At 36.4% G+C, this 22397-nt stretch overlaps 1 protein-coding gene across 2 annotated transcripts in view; it reads right to left on the bottom strand.

Moving 5' to 3' along the window:
• ZFYVE9 (zinc finger FYVE-type containing 9) overlaps positions 1 to 22031 on the bottom strand; it is a 46272-nt gene extending 24241 nt beyond the window's left edge. The window contains exons 1-9 of one of the 2 annotated variants that reach the window (XM_009287365.1): positions 21931 to 22031; positions 17557 to 17608; positions 15916 to 16020; positions 13045 to 15125; positions 7935 to 8034; positions 4041 to 4217; positions 3537 to 3706; positions 2634 to 2757; positions 828 to 950 (exon numbers count right to left, since the gene is read on the bottom strand). In XM_009287365.1, coding sequence (XP_009285640.1) covers positions 828 to 950; positions 2634 to 2757; positions 3537 to 3706; positions 4041 to 4217; positions 7935 to 8034; positions 13045 to 15125; positions 15916 to 15985 — 2845 coding nt within the window. In that variant the 5' untranslated portion in view covers positions 15986 to 16020; positions 17557 to 17608; positions 21931 to 22031. The remainder of the gene's footprint in view (positions 1 to 827; positions 951 to 2633; positions 2758 to 3536; positions 3707 to 4040; positions 4218 to 7934; positions 8035 to 13044; positions 15126 to 15915; positions 16021 to 17556; positions 17609 to 21930) is intronic. The other variant, XM_009287364.1, reaches the window with a different exon arrangement.
• Between the last annotated feature and the right edge of the window lie 366 nt (positions 22032 to 22397).

Genomic DNA, 22397 nt, shown 5'->3' with positions numbered 1-22397 from the left:
TATTATTATTATTATTGCTATTATTATTTTATTTCAATGGTTAAACTGTTTTTATCTCAACCCACGAGTTTTTTCTCACTTCTACTCTTCCAATTCTCTCCCCCATCCCACCAGGGGTGGGGGGAGGAGTGAGCGAGCAGCTGTGTGGTACTCAGTTGCCAACTGAGGTTAAACCACAATATGTAAAAAATTGTACTGCTATCTAACCAGATGCTGAAAGGTTTATAAACAACATTTTAATTTATTGTATGAACTTTTCACAGAATCAAAACATTTTACTGCTAAACTGTCCTCAATTTCTCAAATAATGTTTTCTTATCCAGCAGAGATCAACTGAGGTACTAACATGAGAAGCCATCTGTATGCCTCCCCATTCATTCCTCCCTCCCTCAGCACATGCACACACACACAGTATAGAAATGGATAGAGGAGGTGCACACTGGAATGGAACCTGTGTATTCCTACGGGATCCTATCTGCTTTTTCCAGAATGGGATGACAGGGAAATGAGTTAAGCAACCAAAGGAAGAACGAGTGATAAAATACCTTGCCCTACCAAGTTGGACAAGAGACACTGATCTCCAAACCTGAGACTGAAGGCTCTGTTAGTCTAGTTTATATTTTCTACACAAAATTACCTGTACTGATGTCTAATCACTGGAAAAGAGCCTTTTGTAATTTAACTTAATATGGTTAAGTACAAAGTTTTCAATCCATGCACATTTTCAGACACTATCCTACCAAATAAAAATGCTGCTGTTCCTACTAATAATATAGATAACATTTCCCCTCTCATACCCCAAGCTTTATTTAATAATAAAAACTTACAATTTACTATTTTTACCATGGACAACAAATTCGCATTTAAAACAAATACAAGAGGGTCAGGGCCACCATCCTCCAGCTGCTGCATGACAGAGATCTGAGAAGGTCTCTCTTCTACAGCATAATCTATGAAAGAAACAAGTAAACACACAGTGAAGTCCCCGATTCTGATGCTTTTTGCTTTTTTGACCTTTTAAAAAAAATTTATTTAAGTATTGCTGGTTTGATTGTTTTCCTAGGTATTTTCAAACTTCAATAGCATTTATGTGCATAACCCCTGTACATCCTTTAGAAAAGTGCAGCTTGTTTCATAAATCAGCTTTTTTTCGGTATCAACTGGACGAGAAAATAGAAATCAAATTGAGAAATGTGTCATGGTGTCAGCTAAAATCCCAAATGACAAAGAAGTTAACAATTGTTATTTATATCACAGTAAAGCACAAGAGCATCAGTCCTGGACTACAAACACCAATACATGGTCTATCCCTATGTCACATAACTTACACTTTCTGTGCATTAGCTACTAGGAAGATAACAAAGAGGGGAACACTATATAAAACAACATTTTTTTATAAATCATAGAAGGTTTAAATCCAGTGTAAAATGGATCCCAACATGAAACTTCAAAGATGTCTGTAGTGTCCCTCTATGATTAGACCCAGATGACTAGCAAATTAAAAGTTTTCATCCATATGATTATAAACTACTCTGCATTTAAGCTTTAACAAAAAATAGTTACACTGATGAAAACAGATTTTGAAAGAAATGTATTACCTTTCCATCTAAAATTATGTAGAAAAAAGGTAATTTTGCTTTCTAATATGAAAAATGTTTTTGGAATCTTTTTAAATAGAATTAGAATATCAGAAGTAAAATGCTGCAAAGAAAATCCAGTATGTGACAGCGTATGAAACAACATCAACTTAGCATACAAAATACAATTTATGTGAGATTATCTATATAAAAGCTGAAAAGTATACTGCATTTTCACTCCTTTTTTGTGGAGGAGACTGAATAATCAGGCACCCATATGAACAGCTAACACAGGATGGAACAGATTTGTTTTGAAATTAAATGCTGCTCACATTTTGGTTTTGACACTATCCTACAATAAAAGGTCACTTCCAGCTTAACATTAGAAATGCACTGTATCAGCAAAATATTTAATAGGAATAAAAAAATCAAAGATGAAAAAATAAGTTAATCCCAGGAATGTATTAAAGGATGTCATGAATCAGACTGTGGAAAGCAATTGTCAGACAAACAAATATATACATTTTTTTAATCTTTTAAAAATTAGTTTTTAATTTTCTGAATCCTCCTCCATTTGGATACTCTGGAAGGGGACATCACAATTATGAAAAGCTTCACTGTGGGCCAAGATGTGCAATAGTGCTGTTGAATGCAGTGCTTGGGGATGCCTCAGGCAGAGCAGATGTTCCAAGAGAATTTCAGAGAAGGGAAGCATGAATATTCATAAGGCTAATTAAAATGTATCTCTGTGTGAAACATTCCCCACAGTCCGATTAGTGAAGAAATTAGCACATATTTCTGGACTGAAGTTAATTTTCTTTTTGCTTTGTGTTTTACTTCTTACAGTAATTTCATTGCAAGATGGGGTTCTTCCTGGATGCTAATAAGGATCAATGGTGCAAATGAGTGTCACAACATTTAGCCACGAGTACTTACTGTGAATTTCTTCAAATATTCAGCATACTGCCAGCATCTTATTTTTAAAATAAACACAGTAACTATTAGGTTAATTGCAACTGGTAAGCTTAAAAGCTAGCTGCCAAATTATACCCTCACCTCCTTTTACTCCAGTGGAGATGAGAATTGGAGGAAGACCATCTTCAGGAATTAAATTCATTGCACTGCCAACAGGACTGCCAACCTGAGTTATATTTCCCGAGAATATAGAAGCATTATCAGTCTACAAGAAGCAAACAAGAAGAAAGGACAACATTACAAAAGTAATAATAATAAAAATGTAAGAGCTGGCTGACTAGATTACTAGATGTAGGTGAAGGAGTCTGTGTCTGCTGGAGAACCAGAAGCACCAAGTAATTTGGCTCTTTAACAATAGATGATCATGTGATGACTCCTGTATGTGGACTATTACTAAAAAGCCTGTTTAGACAAAGACCGCATCTCCCTTCTCTAGCACCGCACATACCCATTTCTTTAGAAAATCCAAATGTACCTATGCCCATCTGAACTTTTTGCAAAGTCTCAATTCCACTCACATGGGGTATGGTGGATTTAATATTGTTAGATTATATCTGCACTTTCCTGCATACATCATTTTATGAGAAGTGTCAAACAAAGTATTTTTCTGCTTTGTGCTATGACAATCTTACTGTTTCAAACTCCTTACTGACCATAACTCAGCCTTTTTAAAACATGCATTACACAAATATCCTTCATACACAGGCTGTACAGCCAAACACTTGGAAGCCACCTAGCACACAGATTTCAAACACTGCTTAGTGCTCTGCCCCATAATAGTTCATTTCAGTTCAAAATATATGGTTGTTTCAGCACTCTGCAAACGTTAAAATAAGTGAGGACACTTGCTATACAACATACTAAAACAAGCCTCAACAGATTTCCTAGATCAGTCTTACTGAAATCAGCACAGAAGCTAATATACTACTCATGACCAAAGCAAGCATGGTATTTTGAGCGGTGAATAGCGTAACGCTTCCTTACTTCTGCTGATAAAGTGTTGTTGGTCACAGGCTTTGATGGATCATGCGACACTGCTAAGGTTCCTGTGGAAGTTGTCCCAGCCACTGTCAGTTTTGCTGCATCGGCAACTTCTCCATTGGGTAATATCCCATCAGCAAACCAAACACGCCTTTGTTCTCTAGGTTGAACCACTAGAGAGAACATAAAAAAATAGGATTTAAGATCTCACTGCAACATTGACTGGAAAATTTGAGTACAGAAGAGCAAAACTGAAAAAATTAATAAATAGAGAAATGTGGACTGGAAGGTACTTAAGACATCATCTAGTGCATTTCCTATGGCAGCATCATGTATAAACACATCTGCTGAGAAAAGTTTACTTGTCCTTAAAAACCTGATATCCCTACTGAGGGCAGGAATAGCACAACTGGCATTAGCTAGAGTATGGAATGGATGAAGTGCAGACATTCTTTCCAAATTCTTACTACAGGTAAATTGAAAGAAAAAAGTAGTACTCTTTCCTACCTTCTGCTCCAGGATGCTTTAAAACTCCCACAGGTACCATGACAGTGGGAGGTGGGGAGCTCAGGGCGCCCGAGGCCTGAGCCTGCTGCAAAGGAGGGATAGTAGAACAGTATTCAGCAGGATTGTTAGGGTTAGGACTCTGGCTTGAGGCACTCATCATGTTCTCCCAGGCTTGAGCTAAAGCAAACAAAGAACAAGAAACATGAGCACAGAGGAGGGTATCTAATAGTCCAAAACACTGTGTTCAAGTTCTCAGCTACAGTAGGTATGGACGCTGCCACCTTCCAAAGACCATCTCTCTTACTTTATTTAAAAGCCCAGGAGACTGTAATTAAGCAAGAAAATGCATAGCAGGAAGAGAAACAGCACTGGTCCTGTGTAATAAAAATATCAGTTCATACAGAAATATTTTCTGAAAATTATAACAATACACTTTGACCTGAATGATGCTTAGTTCCTCATGCTTCATTTTGTTTCCTCTTCCAAGATTTAACTGAAAACACTCAATTCTTATATATATATTTATCACACTGTATGGACAGATGGACATTCCTATTACAAATGTTTTATAACCTACAGGACACTTGAGCAGATTTATCTTTTGTATATGAGAAAAAGCACCTTACACTTCTTTATATCCAGGGCAGAACAGTACAGATCAACAACTTATATTCTTAACTATAAAAAAACCCTTTATGCTATTAATTCTGAAGGCATGACTTGAGCCTTAATTTAATTGCCCAAACAATAACACATAAAACTTCTTTGTCAACAACATCCATCACAGGGAAATCTTTCCTCTAGCTAGTGAAACAGACTGTATCTCCACAGTACTACTTCTTTTTCATCTGTAAGGAAGGCTTGTAGCTATGCAAGGTACCAGAAAATTTGTATGTGTGCTTGCACCTTCAACCATATTAGTATGTTACAAATAAATGCATTCCTCTAGTCAGGCATAAATATCATGCCACCTAAGCTCTCAGAGCAGCTATGAAGCCTGAATAAATCATGTACATTTTTGGGTTCCTTTGGCTATGAATTGTCAGAAAACCAAGGTGAAAATAACAAGACCAAAAAAACCCACACAGAACACAAAAGAACATAAACCCTTCCTGCTTCCTCCCATCAACCTGCAAAACCAATAGGGTGAAATGCCTGCCAGTGGAAAAGGTATTGGCATTTCCATTTGAGAAGATTAATTAAATGGAAGTATTTTTTTAACAGCAATTCTGTATTCATTTAGAGTATAAGTCCTGAAAGAAGGAAGTGTTAAAAATGCACAAAGAAAAGTTACATCTCTAGGATCCCTTTATTAGAAAAGTCATAGCATGGTAAAAGAACATTTTTAAAGCCTTCTCTAAAGCAAGAAAAGTGCCAACTCAGCATAGCTACCAATTGAAAATACAGTAAAAATAGCATTGGAAACTTATTAAACACATAGCCTGGCCACAGAAAAGTGCCAAAAAACATACAACCCTCCCCCCGCACCCCAGTGAAACACAAACCAGATACCGAGCAACCAAATGAAATAACTACTTTTAAAGTGCGATTCCTATCCCCGGTTCCAAGACTGTGCAAAGATGAATGCTTAACCTGCTGCACTGAGTGGAAAAAAAAAAACCAACCTGTACCGACAAAGAAACTGCAAGGATAAGGAGGGATCAGATATGATCAGGCTACAGGTTAACTAACCAGTAACCAAAAGCATCATCACAAAGCACTGCAGCAGGGATAGAAACAGAGAGAAACCCTGGGGCAAGTACACTTAAGTATGCAGGCAGCACTCTCCCTATAATAAACCAAGCAGTAGTGTCACTGTTCGCTGCCATTAATGCGTATCCGTCCTGGCAACAGGACAGAAAGGCTTTTAAAAGGAAATCATCATATTATGATCAATTTTATTATGCCTTTTTAGAAGAACACTTCTGGTTTCAACTGAAATATTTTCAGACTCTTCCCTTCCCCCAGATGAAAACAAATCCTACTCACCACCAAAAGGAGCCAGCTGTCTTTTGCCAGGTGTATGTGTAATTCCTTGTTCTTGTACACCTTGAAATGTGCTAATTTCTCCATCTCAAAATGTAATATTTTAGCACCCCTTCAACATCATCATCAGGACTTGGTGTTAATTTCTAGATATTACAACCTACAATTTCCTGTCACCTTACACATTTGGCCTACAGTAAAGAATTAATAATTAAAACCTACCACTGCACACTGATTAATCATTATCTTTCTGAAACAGAAAAAAATTATTCCTGTATAATAACAGAAACTGTCTACTAATTTTGGATGCTCGTCTGAAGACTGAGCACTCAGTTACTTTCAACCGAACCTGCATAATACTGAACTTCTTTGGAGAAAAAATAAAGCTGTGAGCTTCTAAGTTTAGTTAGATGCTCAACAAATTAACAGATCTTTCTGAAAACAGCAGCCCAAATAACCTACTATACAGTAACATGTGAAGATATGATCAAAATTACCTTGTCTGAACACTGAAGCAGAATTTTCCTAACTAATTCTTGGTTAAAACTACAGCAGCAATCTTTTATCAAAGTCTCCAAAGTTTAACTAAACATTTGCAGCAATAGAGATTCCATGATAACTGTTCAATAATTATCAGGATAGTTAGTTATCCTAACGGTTAAAAGCTTGCATTTAGAACCTGAATTTGTCCGACTTCTCACTCTACCTACTACATGTTACAGTGCGCCTGTCAGACCTTCCTCTACAATTGAAGTAACTTCTGTCATCAAGTTTCAGTTATCCAGATATATATTTATACCCTGAGATCAAGTCACCTATTCACCTTTCCATTAATAAACCAAAGACAGGGCGCCTGGAATTTCTCATGATGAGACAGGTTTTCTCATGATTTAAGCACTCACATGGATCCTCTCTCAACCTAATCCAATTTTTCTACCTTCTCAATTCAAGACATAAAAACTGAACATCGAGTCTTTCACCAACAGCTGTCTCAGTGTCATGGAAATAAGTCAAATGGACAGCATAATCACCCAAAGGTAACTGCCAGCTCAGGAAGTTCTTGAAATTTTCGGAAGCCTCAAGATACAGTGGGAAGAATACTCTGTGTTTGCCCATATTTATACCACATATCTAAAGTGTTAATATTATAAGGGACAAAATGCGAAATAGATTCCATGGCCCTTTGGTCAAAACCAGTGTCTTTCCTTACACCAAGCAGAGGTAATATAACTTCTTGGTTGTTCTACTTGTTAACTTCATAACTACTTGTGACCTCTCCTATATGTCGCATGTTCACACCAGGCTTTTAGCCACAGCACCATCCTGGGTTTGACAGACTCTCCAGTAATGTGCCCAAAGCAATAATCCAAACTCAGTTGTCCACATCTGTGGATAGGTTTTTAGACAAGACCTCCTACTCTAGCACCAAGGAGTTAAGGAGGAAGAAGAGTTGGATTAATTTGTGAATAAATACTACTTTCCCAATTTCTTAAAGTGCATAATCTAGAAGAGGCACAACTGCATTGCTCTTCTCTTTGGCATCCCATACAAAAGTGTAACAGGTTACCCACTCAGGCATCAAAGGACAGAGAGTAGGCTCCTGAATTAAAAACAAAACAAAACAAAAAAACCACCAAAAATCACAGTTTCTGCAATCCTGGTATAGCACTCACAAATTAAAGCTTCCAAACTCATCGCAACCTTACCAGTTTTTGCCTTCTGTTAATCATATTTAGTTTAGGAATCTCCATGCTCCACAGGGATTCCATGCTGATCTCTCAAGGGCCTTTGCTGTTTTACCATACTTACCAATACAAATGAAGTATTTTGATTTTTTTTAAAATATCATCACTGCAGCTCAACACAAAGCCAGTGAAGCGCTGCATCTCAGATTCTCTTTCCACTTACCATTCATTAGTACTGAATGGCAGATTACACACACTCTAGCTTCCTTTCGATCCATGTACAGCAACTTGCACTTCAGGCTACAGCATGCCGCACAAAAAACCTGGAACCAAAGGGGAAACAACTTAAGTGTTGTTCAAAAATATGTGATGAACTGATGAATTCAGACAAGAGAATATCTGTAAAGCTCTAGACATGCAAAATAAGGAGGTAAATTATCAGTATTTTCCCATTAAAGCCACAGTGACTAATACCTGCCCAGGGTGCCTTTCCTACTAGTCCTGATGAAGCAGTATTACGTGGAAAACATAAATGCGTGTTGTCCTGACAGAGGTGTGACAGCACAGTGGTGGTTTTAAAATATGTTTGGCATAAATGACAATGGGTTAATAAATTCCAACCATTTTACAGTCCCTCACAGAATTAACAATTTGGGAATTAATTTCAGTCTTAGAAAAAGCATGAGTACTTTTTAGAACCAACTATGTTTAAATGCACAAGTTTTTTCTACGTAAGAGATTGCTGTGGCACAAAGAAATTGAAACAAGTCATTTTTATTTGCAGCAGATCAATTAATCTACATTAGCAACTCTTTTTAATCTCTTCATAGATAACAAACTATTCCTCAGTTGGGACTTAAGCAGATGTTTCAAAATGTTTTAAGTGTTCAACATACAAAATGACATTTAAAAAAGCTGACATTGGTACTGCAAGAAAATCTTGCTCCATTTATATATTAAAAAAAAAAGCTCGTATTTCCATGATTACAAACACTACAGCATCACAACACTAGAGAGAAATGAGGAACTGCATTTTACGCACACTGGCTGCTAAGGGGAGACCCGGTGCAAAAGCCCTCCGGGGACAACCTGCTGCGGAGACACAGTTGCATTGCTAGCACTTCTCACCTGAACCAGCTCTAACAATTCCCCAGTCCTGGGCAGGAAACAGTGTTAAGGCTTCCTCCAGACAAGCAAAACCATAAAACATGAGCATGGCTTGTGCACCAAAACAAACACTTGCATGCAGATATGATCCTACAATAGCAATTGCAATCTCAAAATCCTGCAGAACAGACAAATCAGGGTGCCCTAATGATTTCTTATTTGTTTTAAAGAACAATATTTTCTTTGTTTAAAAAAAAACAGTATTTCTTCAGGGTTATTATTCAGGTGACATGTGAAGATACTGATGAATATCCATTTCATGCAGAAAGGTAATGTCACACTCAGGAAAGCTAGAAATAGCAGCAGATACCTAACAAGTGAGTTCAGATATGAAGAGATAATTTCAAATTTTAATTATAGGTGGCTATTATAGCTACAATTCACTATGCGTTACTATGATCTGTAATGCTTTCTTAATCCAAAAAATCATTCCATCATCACTTCAACAGCAGTATTTCTGAAATACAGACAAGAAACTACATAGGATTCTCATATATAAATATTTGTAAGCCTAACTAAATTTCAACCAAGTTAAAGATCACACCAAATTACGACCACTTTGCAGCCTGTTACCTTTGCAGTCTTTTAGTGGCAAGTGTTTAAAATAAGCACATATAAAATAAGCTCTGAGTTCACCATGAGAGCTGAAAATCGAATGTGAAGAAAGAAGAGCTCACCCTGTCTCATTTCAACCAGTTTTAATGTTTCCTAATTATGTCAACTTAAACATTTCAGAAACAAAATATAAATGTGTATACACTGGCATTTTCATGCAAAAATAAAAACAACCCATTCGCATACGTGACAACCTTTTTTTAAAAAAAAAAAAAGCAAACGTACTTCAAAAATCTGACTTCTGCATTTACACCTTAACCCAATTTACAAGCATTCTAGGGAATATTAATAACAACATCACAGCATATTTTAGAGACATTTGACATAATTTCAGTTCTCTGGGAGAAACTTCCAGTTGGAAGTTCAGTATTGAACATGGAAAAATCAATGTCTTCAACCATAAATGAAGGACCAACACAAATTAGTATCTAATTTAGGACCCTTTATCAAAAAACACATTGTGCCTTCAGCAAAGCTCCCAAGTGCAACAATCTAAATATTAAAAGAGAAAATAGAAGCAATGACAGAGCATCTACACCTCCTCTCTTAGGCTGCACCAGCCTTCTAACAGTAGTAATGCGGAGGAAGAACACAATCCAGCACAACTGACAATTCAGTCTTGTTATTAACAATCACCAAGTCATTATCTCAGTATATCATGCTATAAAAAATAACATAGCGGTGTCAAAGCAAGTTTTATATGTTACTAGGGTTTTCAGGTTCACTGGGAGTTGTTAAGGCATTAGTTGCTAGGGTGTTTGGTGATTTTTTTATATTTTAGTTCAAGAATATCGTTTCGGTTGTCAGTAAAACTATGACATACAAATTTTCTGTTTTTCCTATCAAGGATGATTGTTTCATCTGACAATAGAAAATATATAAATACATAAGGTAAAATTTATGAACGTGTTCACACACATTCTTCAGGTTCTTAATTTTAATTCAAAATTTACTGTAACTGTATTACTTTCTACCACTCCCCTGAGGTTCATATCTTCCATTAATTTTGCAATTATTATCCTGAAATTAAAAACCGAGACAGACTTCCCAGGTGCCACTCAACTATTTTTAAATGCAATTTTCATTCCCAAATGAAACAGATACGTTCACCCCTACTACAATGACTTGTCATGATGCTAATAAAGCTTAAACAGAAACTGTTGTGCTAAAGCTTTTGTTCAAAAATATTTAGTTCCATGACTTCCCCTAGAAACAATTGATTGCAAGAGCTGAAGACACTGTCTCCCCAATTCTTTAAGTGAGATTCATACATTTAGCAGAAACAGTGGAAGCGTCACCGTGATTCAGTAGTTACATACACCACAGGCACATGGTCAACATGACTTGCTTTGGGGATGGTTATCTTAACCAGAAGGGAAGAGCAGACAGCTAAGAATAGCTATGTCTCAAGCCACTACAGCTAGATTCATCAGAGCTTGCCTGTCAAAGCCTTTGGTCTCTTTCCTACAGGAATTAAGTGTGGTAAAGCAATTTGCAGTAAGTGCTAAGTATTATTTGACCTATACTGATTCTTAGCATTTACTAATAAGTGCTTTTTTTTAGAGAAAAAAAACATAAGGCGGCATGAAATACCAGAGTTTTCTGCCACATCTTTTGACTGTATGTGTGCAAATTTGGCCCAGACAACATTAGCTAATAAAAGCTTCTAGAAACAAGCCATTCTGAGGATTATTCTAACACTCTGAGAATATTAAATACTAATATGTGATGTATTTTTCACATCTGAGAAACAAGTTTGTCTACAGAGCAGAAGGACCTTTTATTTTATCCATTCCCCACATATCATCCGAAACAATGCTGGTTGTTCTTCTCAAGGCTCATCTTCAGTAGTTTTAAAAAAAAAGGAAAAAGAAAAAAAACACTCCATTTTTTGGCCTTGCTCTATTTGTGCATGTTTTATCCATTTTGTTTACAGATATTTTCATTTTCTGCTTCTCATTTGTGCAATTCAGGGCTTCAGTCATTACAGGGAAGTAATTAAATCCAAGCAATGAACTTGTTTAAAATATAAAAATAAGTAGAAAGCATTACTGTAAATGAAAATTGTAGCTGCTTCTCATTTGTGCAATTCAGGGTTTCAGTCATTACAGGGAAGTAATTAAATCCAAGCAATGAACTTGTTTAAATATAAAAATAAAAAAAAAAGAATTACCTAAATAACTGACAGTATAAGTATCAAAATTATTGTAGTCATATTTGTTAAACTCATAAAAAAAAAAGAATTACCTAAATAACTGACAGTATAAGTTAATATATCAAAATTAAAATGATGGACATTCCTTTAACTTATATGCCTTACAGATTCTCCTTAACTGCAATGAGAAAAAGATTGAGCCCTTCGATATTAACCGAAAGGTACACAAAAGGTAGGCATGTACCTCATATGATGCTTATTGATCTCCTGTGGTTACTAACTCCACATCAGGACTTCCACTGCAACCAACCTGCAAGAGGATGGGCAGAAGCAAGCAACTGGAAGTCCTGGACCAGTGCGCAATTAATGTCTGCTTAGCTTTTAAAAGTGTCCTGGGCAAGACTTTTCAGCATGTCTCAGAATCAAATTTGAATAAAATCTACTTATCTGGTGTTGCAGTGAAGAGATTTGAGTCCTATGCATTTTGGTTACTAAAGGGACAAGTGGTACACATACATAGTTCTTTACAGAGGAGCAAGACTGGGTTTTCTGCTAGGCTGCTTCCAGAAACAGGTGGCATAAGCATTTGAGCTTTCCAGATACATTTGCTTCTTTTAGGTCCTTTGTTCAAGTCATTCTGCTTCCCTGCATTCTTCTGGTAGCTAAAGATCTTGCCCATAGCAGTCAGAAGTCTTTCAATCAATTTCAGAAACCTTTGGATAGGGCCTAAATGAACCAAAGTTACTTTTACTCTAGTTTTTCATGAGTTTTATTATTTTTCATCTTAAAAATATCCATGAATATCCACGTGACAAGAGTGGATTCAACTTCTCACCATGTATACATACATCTGGTTACAGATAATGTACTATATTTTTTTCCAGGAGCAAATGGAATTTTTATTCTTTAAAATAAGGTAAGCAATATGAGAAAAGTTAGTAAAGACGACTTAAAAGAACAGAGTTGATCAGCCATCTAAACCAGCAGGAATGCCAGCAATTCAACAGCACACTTCCAATTCCCATCAATATGTTTTAGTATCTTTAATGGGATTATTGATGCAGTAATTTCTGCAAACTACTTTCCTGCGCTTAGCCATTTTATGGCAGTTATACATGAATCCAATGATGTTGATTGTTGCAATCAACAAATACACTGCTTATACAGGCTAACAATTATTTCAGTTATAAATAACAATTAGTTATTCGCTATTAGAACCCTAAATAGATTAGCACTTCGAAACTCCTTTTTTTCCTTCACAAAATCAAACACAGCTTTTTAGAAAGAGATGTCACAGGTAACTATAGCCAGCGGCTTAGGAAGTCCTCTGATTTGATTTTATGCAGTATCAGGAAAAAAAGGGTGCTTTGAGCTTACTCACAAAATACAAACTTACCTTCCCACAAGCTCTGCAATGATGCCTTCTTTTGGTGAATGTAAATCTGGCCTCGCATTTCATACAGTTTGGTGCTTGAGAATCTGGAACCCAAACTGGAGCCACCTCACCCAAAGTCGTAAAAGGCTTTCTGGCTGGAGCTCCAAACTGACCAGCTCTAAGATCATTATCTGGACTATCTGGGGCTACTGCAAGGCACGGACTACTAGAGACTCCAGATTCATACTCTTCCAAATGTTCCCCATTAGTATCAGTAACAGAGGCATTTAAAGATGTTTCACCAGGAAACGTGTCTGCTGTATCCCCTAATTGTGTTTTACCAAAGACATTTTTGTTTTTACTATTACCTCCACAATTTGGGGGGACAAGATCATTTTGTAAGTGGTCCGATAATGGCTTTGGAATCTGCAGTTTAAGATTTGTAGGTTGTTTAGGTCTTGCACCACCAAAAGGAACACTGATAGATTGTAGATTAGTCACTGGTTTTGGTGAAGTTTGCCCTTGCATGGATGAAACCTGACTACAAAGATTATGTAAATAATTTTTCTTTATGTGGTCACCAGTGCTGTTTAAAATAAGACCACTCCCTTCTGTGGTCTCATTTCCTCTCTGTTCATAAACATTAGCGTAACATTCTGACTTGCTCTCCTCTATCTCCTTTTCCTCTGTTACCGAGTCTTCCTTGGAGGGTAAAGTCTTTGGAACATGAGCAACAACCGGGTTCTGCATTCCATAGGAATCACAACCATTAGACAGAGAGCTTGCTGCTGATGTAGCCATCACATCAGAGAGACTGGACCCTTCAAGCTCATCTATACCAGTTCCTTTTAAGTCTACGCCTGCCTCCATCATCCCATCTCCACCTTCTTTACTATTACTACATGCCTCATCAGGCTGTTTTGTCTGCAAAAGTCTTTCATTCTCTCCCAGAGTTTGCTTATTATTCATCTCATTCAACTTAGTCAGTTCCCAATTAGTCATCTCCTGAGGTTCAGGGTAGCCCTCTGCCATGCTGAGCAATTCCGTTGTGCCAAGATTTTTATCACATTCAATGACTTTGCTTTCAGTGGCACTAACATCCTCAGAGGCAAAATGTTCTGCAACACAATCCTTGTAATTGCCACTTCCAGCCATGTTAGGTTGACAAGTTTCAGTGAGCCCAGATAGCCTAGACCGTAACTGTTGGGTTGTTTCCTGTCCTACAATTACGCTTCCATTACTTGAACCAGAAGAAGAGTTTTTAGCTTCCAGATCCGTTCTCTGAGGAATGGCTTTACTAGTAAAATTTTCAACTGGTACACAATTTTCTTGCAATTTAATGGTACCGTCAACTGGTCTCTGTGAGAGAGTCACTGCATTAATCCCTGCAGTTGCAGCTTCTGAAAACAGTGAATCTTTACTCATATTAAAATCATCCTTTAATCGAGAGGAGGGGCATGCAATGGTCAGGCTTTCAGATGAAGCATTAATCAAATGACTTACAGAGTCATCTTCAGTGCACAGCCGATTTACTTGCTTTTCTGTATCTATATCTTTTTCTGTGGATCCGTTTACAGTAACACTAAACTGATCACTCTGTTGGTTTTCGTTATCCAGTGTAAAGCTAATAGTGTCCATTAGGGACTGACTGTTGTAATTTTTACAATCCAGCAAATCGCCACTTTGTAGTGTTCTTCTGTCACAGTTATGCATGACTGCCACCACTAGTACATTTTTCTCCTCTGGCAAGCAACCTATATTTCCACATTTCTTTTCTCCTGTTTCCACAGTGTTACACTGATCATCCCGATTACTGTTTCTTTTAATCAATTGATCATCTGCCGCTGCCTGATCATCAATCCACATGACTGGGGTCTCCGGACTTATGCGAAAATCCTTTCCATTAGCACAGTGATCCCCTCCTCCTGTTGATGTAGTCACTGAATGAGACAAGGAGAAAGACTTTAATCTCTGTTGACATTCATTAGGAGTTGTAGCTTCATTCACATTGGCCACAGTCGGGTTAAATGACAGACGACGAGAAGGTGGATCTAGAATCTGATTCCACTTTGCACCCAATAGTGTAGGTGAAACAGCGGCATCTGAAAAGTGTTCAAATAAGAGAACTTACTGTTCTGTTAAAGCTACAGGTTCTATTAACTCTGTTGCATTAGAATACCCCAAATATAAATGTAGAGATGTTCAAATATGGGCACAACAGTAAAACACATCTGCCATAACTAACATACTTGATCAACCATTAGTAGTGTAATTGCATAATGTTTCTGGAACTCAAGAAGTTTAGAGCTACTCCAATTAGTATCAGGTTGAATTTGCACAAGCAACTTTAAACTATTGATTAATATACTTTAGACAGCTAGAAATGCCTAGAAAGAGTCCCACTCCCATAAAATGTTCAACTTCCTTGACAGCACAGAAGTAGCAATTAGACTACAAAAAATGTAATACTTCTAATATGATAACTTTCATTATATGATTTATGTGACCTAATAAAACATTTCTATGCTTGAGTCTCCCAAAACCGCAAAAGAAGCTTAAAATAAGTTTTGTCTGATTTGTTTAAAATAAATTATTAAAATATTGCCACTGAGATTAAGCTTCACAAAACCTTTCTTTAAAAAATGTACGGAAGATTTTCTATTAAAAGAGTGAAAAATTTTTGAAAAGTAAACAAGATTAAAGGAAACAGAAGAGAATAGTACTAACAAATACTGAAGACACACCATGCAAAATTAACAGACGTTTTTGCAAGTTCTGAGATTAATTTGCAACTCAAAACCAAAAAGGATATCACAGATCTCTCCTTCTTCAATGGTGTTCTCTGTAGAATACATCTAATGTGCATCTGTGATCTTGTTCAAAATGACTCACCTTCGTTTTGCTCAAATTCATCTAAAACCTTATCGAGGTTATATGCCTCTGCTTGGAAGTAGTTCTCCATTTGTCAGGGAAAGATGACCAGATTCTTGTCTGAACCTGCCAGAGAACAAATTACAATCAGATATTTAATCTTCAGTCAGCAGTGTTGCACTACATATTGCCCTGATTTAAGGGGAAAATAAGTCCTTTGTAAATCAAATTTTACATACATTACATGCATAAATCAAAAGTATTTTCCAGGAATAAAAATTATTTCTGTGCTTAAATTTGCTTAATTCAGAGTAACAACCTCCCCAAACTTGCTTTGGATTTTACTACCTCCAGTCTCCCACACCAGTGTGTCTAACCATCAGGATCACCATAATGGTAAGAGCAAAACTGCTTCAACACCAGTCAGAAAATAACAGTCTAGAGAACCAGAAGGCCAACTAACAGTCTGAAGATCCAGCTTTCAGTTCCGTGCTACCACCAATTAGCTCACGTGGCTCTGAACAAGTAGTTTAAACTCTCCATGCTTCTGATTTTTTAATGTATACTAGGCTAGCAGTATTCTGTGTCACTCCTCATTTCCCAGAGATGCTTCAAAGATTCATACTTGTAAAAGTTGTTAAAGGACTTAATGGGTGTTACTTGAATTGTGCTAGCTCTTAAAATGCCTGCTTTAATAATCCTTGTTTCCCTGAAAGGCAGGCACTGGAAATCTAGCAAAATGCACAGAAGTAAATAGTCTCATCAAAAGATAATACTCTCAGGCTAGAAAGGAAGATGACAAGGGAGAAATGGAAAAAAACCCAACCCTAAGTCATTAAATAACTTTCTACAACTTCACATAATAAATAACATTTTCGCCCTAACAGTAGGAATATGGTCTTCTTGCTACCAAAGGCTTGTAGCAACAAGACACCCTGATTCATTTTTTAAAAACATTCACTACCAGCGAAGACATTTTCACTGACAAATGTGTGCCATAACCTATATACCATAAAGAGAGACCTTGATTTGATCTGTTCTCTGAACATCATCCAGAACAGCCTTATCCTCTTCAGAGTTGGCTTTCATCGTTGTGAAATAAGGAAATGGAGGAGGAGAGGGTGAGAACCTTGTTTTGCAGTAAGAAACAGTGTTAGACCTGACAGCTAGACTCCAGCTCAATTAAAAACTTGCTGTTTTACACTCGAGATACAACAGACACAAGAAACACGTCAGAGGAAGTTTCCAATTTAAAACTATACTTTACTTCAACATTACCCCTATAGTATCTGGATTTGAGGAAAACATCAACCAGTTTTATTTGAATTACTACAACATTAAATACAGTTTTGTATTTATTGTGGGCAACAGCTACAATTAGGTTATTGGTACAAAAATATCATGCATTAAAATATCACAAAATGTAGAGTTCAAGTTTTTAAGGTTGACCTCAAATTTGACACACGGTGTTTTTAAAAGATGATCACATTACAACATAAATACATTGCTATTTAATATAATCAGATTAAATCATGTTTTAAAATAGATACAAAAGCCAATTTTAAAGAAAATTAGTGTAATGGCAACTTAGAAATTGCAATAAGCATCACCCAAAAAAAGACCATTTTGCAAAGAAATTCAGAGATAAACTAGACTCGTCACCTTACAAACTCCCAGATTTGTCCTCTGTTCTGGGATTTTAGATTAACTCCTTCTGCAAGGAAAAGAGATGATTGGCCATATAATTTACTGTACACAGATGCACAGATTATAACATAAGCAATGGAAAAGCTGGCCACCTTGATTAAAGGTTGCATTTCAGAAGTCTAAAAAAGCTCAACACCTTACATTCTCTACCAAAAGCCAGGTTCTGACCTCAAACTGCAACAGGGTGTACTCTTTGATCCCTTAGATACCTACTGTAAGCTCTTCCTGAGTTATCCAATCTGCCCACCAAGTCATTGTATTAAAAATCTTTCATACCATTTTAACTGAAACATTACATTTACTGCACAAATTTCAATTAAACCAAAATAATTTTAAAAAGCAGATGCTTCTCCTTAGACATACAAATATTAAATTCATTCAAACTACATCCAAACTGCAAGAGTTTGGAGGTTCTCTTGCACCTTTCTTTCCACCTCATTTCAACTCCTTAATAGGAAGCATTTTTACCAGCTCAGTAAATATCAGATATTGAAAAGTTAATTAGTATCTGTCCCAATGAGTATTTCACTTGAATTTTTTTTTCCATTCAGAGTTCTAAGTATCAGCAAAAATTAACTCAGTATAGTAAGACTGTTTTGTACAAAATACCATATAATTTCACATCCATTTATAATGTATTTAATTTACATTATAATTATAACATTCCAGTCTAGCAAACAAATGATGAAGATGCGAATAATTATTCCTAGGCAAAGTCCTACTACTAAGGTCAATGATGCAAAGAGTATTTGTCAGTGAAGCACTGCAAGACTGAAAAGTGTCATACAAAATGTTTGTGTTCAAGTGTTAAACTGTGATGCTGTCTGAAGCCACCGCACTCAGATTTCCACGCACTTTCTAGTGAAAAAGGCATCCAGTCAAGGCATTCACTAGGACATAAACACAAACTCTGCAATATGGGTGGCCCCAAAGACATAGGCTACAAGCATTGATTTTTTTTGTTTTACTTATTTTAGGGAAGATAATGATTACTGACAAGCAAGTTGATGGAGAAGGAATGCTATGCTGATTATAAGTTGCTGAAAACATGTTTTTAAGTAACTCTTTGGATGACTGCATTTTGATTCTGTGTAACTTTCAAATGTTCAGAAAAATTCAGACCTGACCATTCATACAACTTCAAAACCCAACTGAAAGCCTCATAAAATCACTTCAGAACTGGCTCAAATTTATGCTCACTGGAGTAAGTAGAATATAATCCACATTTGCCCCTAACATTTCCTAAATTTAGTCCTATATTAGGTGGTTTTTCATTGTCGTACAAGTCAGGAACAAGATATGCCTAACCAAAAAAAGCAGTGTTAGAAGTTCATAATAAATATAATCATTTTTATTTACTTTAGTTATGGTGTGGTTTTTAAATTTTATATTAAGTGTGATTTTATAACATTAGAAAAACACAAATATTCAGACTTAGGAGACCACATGTTTAACAATAACAAGGGCATATAAAGAAGACAAAATTTTGTTCCCACTCCCTATTCTAAGTAGAATGAATTATGTGTAAACAAATATGTGTAAACATATGAATTCTGAAGCTCAAATACTGGTGCACAAACATGCAATGAGCCAAAATCCAGACTGATGGATGCTCATAGTCCAAACTGAAGAAAGAAAAGACCTTTTATATCATTATTGTTATTTCACTTACTGATGTACCAGGATACATGGATAATCTTTTATTTTTAAACTCACAATCACTAAGCTGACAGCCACTCTAAATTAGATCTCATTGTCTATGCAAGTAGGTATTTCTCAGAAAAGGTCAGCTGCAAATCTTCAGGTCTAACATCTGAAATTATTATTATTATTATTATATAAAAGAACACAACCACCCCCCCAGCTTTTCCAGAAGTTTCTGTTCAAGGGCAAAACACACTGCCAAACCCACAAAAGTCCTTACTGCCCTCTTCCTGACAGAAAAGGAGGACCAGTACTCATGTTCCTAACAGATACCCACAATGCTTCTTGACCAATACATTGTCAGCAACTCATATTTTTGCCAGTTTAGGATCTAATACTTCAACTCTGCATAGCCAGCAACTCAAGATCAAAACAGAAAACACAAAATGCTCTAACACAGCATGCTATAATAATCGGGTAGCTGTTTTCCCCGTGGTTTAGAATTTAATTTTATTTTGCATATTTTTATGAAATATCCAACATAAATAAAAAGAAACATATTCCTTTACAGGTCTTTGGAAACTCTGATTGTAACTCACAGGTACCATAATACAAGTTTGGAACAGTTTTAGAATTATTCTAGTCCCAAACTTCCTCCTAGTATAAAGGTTGATATGACATTTTTAAAGGATCCTTGATAGTTCTGAAACTCTTTAGTATTGCTCGACTATTCCAAGCCATGGCATGGAAAGAAGCTGACGAGCAAACACACAACTTAAACTCTGGAGAAGTGAGAATAAAAACATGAGCAAATCAGGAAGAGATTTCAATGGCAATTTTAGCTGTATGCTGCCAAAAAGGAGATGCTTCCTAAACTAGTATATATTGGAATGAACAATATGAAGAAAAGGATATTGTGCCAGTGCAAGGAAAAGGAGACATAGATCACCAATCCAGTGAAAAGCGTAAGATGGATTTTCAAAAATACAGTCGTCCATGCAAAGATTTGGCAGAAAAGGCTAATTATAGGACAAAAAAAAATTAAATAGCAAAATTATTATTGTTTTTAAATTCTGTATCAAAAAAAAAAAAGAATACAAGGGCTAGAATACATCCACTGGTACAATAAGTCCAGAACCCAAGGTCACTTCGTTACCCATTGCAGAGTCATCTCCTGTCTTTCATGGCAAAAAGCTAATGAAAACATGCAGCCCGTCAATCAGATTATTTTCAAGCTCCTGTTGGATCACAGATCATGCGTAATTCAGAAACTCTGTGTTTTACTTATCAATTTCTTCATACAACAGCATGGACTTACCATCATCTTCATCTCTAAAACTTAAGAACTTATGTTTTATCAAGCTTACATGCTCTACTCTCCCCTAATGTTTAAATAAAAAGGTGCATGTACCAGAATGTCTGTGTCATATGTATCCAGAATTACTATCCTAGTCATCGTAGCATTTAGACATAAGACAAACTTTAATTGATTAGTGGGGAGGGAAGGAGACAGAAGTAAAGGACAGAAAAACCTTCCTTAAAATTAGATGGTATTCTGAACAGGCTTAACCTTGGAGACTGCCTCTCAAGACAGCTCAGATATCCCACATGCCAGCTTCTTGGGAAATGAACTGTGCGAAGAGATAGGCCTTGTGTTACACCTGCAGAGCGGCAAGACTCATTTGTTTTGGTCTCTGTGATAAGGAATTATGTAACCCATGATCTTCTGCACTGCACATCCTAAATTACCCTCAAATTTTTTTCACCACTGGAACTGACAGCCTTAAGTCTTTCAAATTTTTTTGACTCTAACAGTGGATGACCAGCACACAATCACATTAAAACACTATAATAAAAAATGCATCAAAAGGAAATAATACCAACATACAACTATTAGCCTCATAGCAAAGGCCTAAAAATCAGAGAGTATTAAAGAACCAGAGTAAGATCTCAGGACTTTCTATCATGCTGTCCTGTGTAGACTACTCTTTCAAAATGAAACTGTGTACATACACATTTCAGTAAACTCTTACTAAGTAGTTTATTACAGTCCTCACCAAAAGTATATACGAAAGACTTCAAAGTTGAAAGTCACAAGGGGCATGATGAAACTGAAACCAAATATTGCTCATTCATCCTGATAAAAATCAGATGTCCAGAAAATGTCATTTTCCCATAGCATGACAACATGGAATTACGTATCAACTGGACAAATTAATTTATTAGATCTAGTGCTCCTGAGAACTTCCTTCAACCCCAAGAAACAATGGTCAAGTCCACATATTGTTCCAGCTCCCTTTAGTGATCTTTGTATTATTTGCCCCTGGGAGGAAGAAGTCAAGCACCTTTGCTGTAATGAACAGCTTGTTCAGAGAGTTCAGCAATAGCTGTATTTTTAACTGATGAGATCTGCCTACAACACAGACTGAGGAAGAAAGACTTTGCCCACTTCCCCTCTCCCCCAAACAAAATAAGACACATCTTTGATCTAAAACAAGGCAATTACTCTCAATAAAAACCAAAAACAAAATGCTAAAAATACTCCATCATCTACTATATAAGATATATATCCATATATAGAGGTGTATGTATATAAATATATATCCATAAGCATACATAAAAATACATGCATTTCAAGTACATACCCCTGAATCATTATATTTTAGAGCATAACTTGCTTCTTACCTTTTTCTCTTATACATACGTTAAGAAATGAACGACCCTGTGCCTACTCATGATGACTGCAGCACAACCAGTCAGTTCTGCTGAATCAGTGTGTTCTACTTGATCCTAGAAAGAAAATATAAACATGTATTTTATGATTGGTAATTCTGCCACAAACCATGTTTTTTCAATGCATGACTGCAGCTAGCAGAGGCACGTTTGGCAAATGCTGCAAGCCTTCAAATGATTTGGACTACATTTGCAGCTTTAAATTCAGAGATCTATGCACTATGCCACTATTGCACTCCAATATTATGGTGAAAAAAGCTGCTAATAAAAACACATTGCTACCTACCTACTATTATTCTTCATTTAACTGTAAACCCACAGAGTGAGGCAGCAACTCCAACTGTCCTTGTATTCCTGATGACCTTGACTGTAACGCTTAATTTATAAAACTAGCCCCTGAAGTTATATTACACTTCAAT

The sequence above is a fragment of the Aptenodytes forsteri genome, unplaced genomic scaffold, assembly GCF_000699145.1.
Source record: "Aptenodytes forsteri isolate BGI_AS27 unplaced genomic scaffold, ASM69914v1 Scaffold119, whole genome shotgun sequence".
Lineage (NCBI taxonomy): Eukaryota > Metazoa > Chordata > Aves > Sphenisciformes > Spheniscidae > Aptenodytes > Aptenodytes forsteri.
Note: the sequence above shows the minus strand (reverse complement) of the source record. Positions and strands in the feature narration are given on the sequence as shown.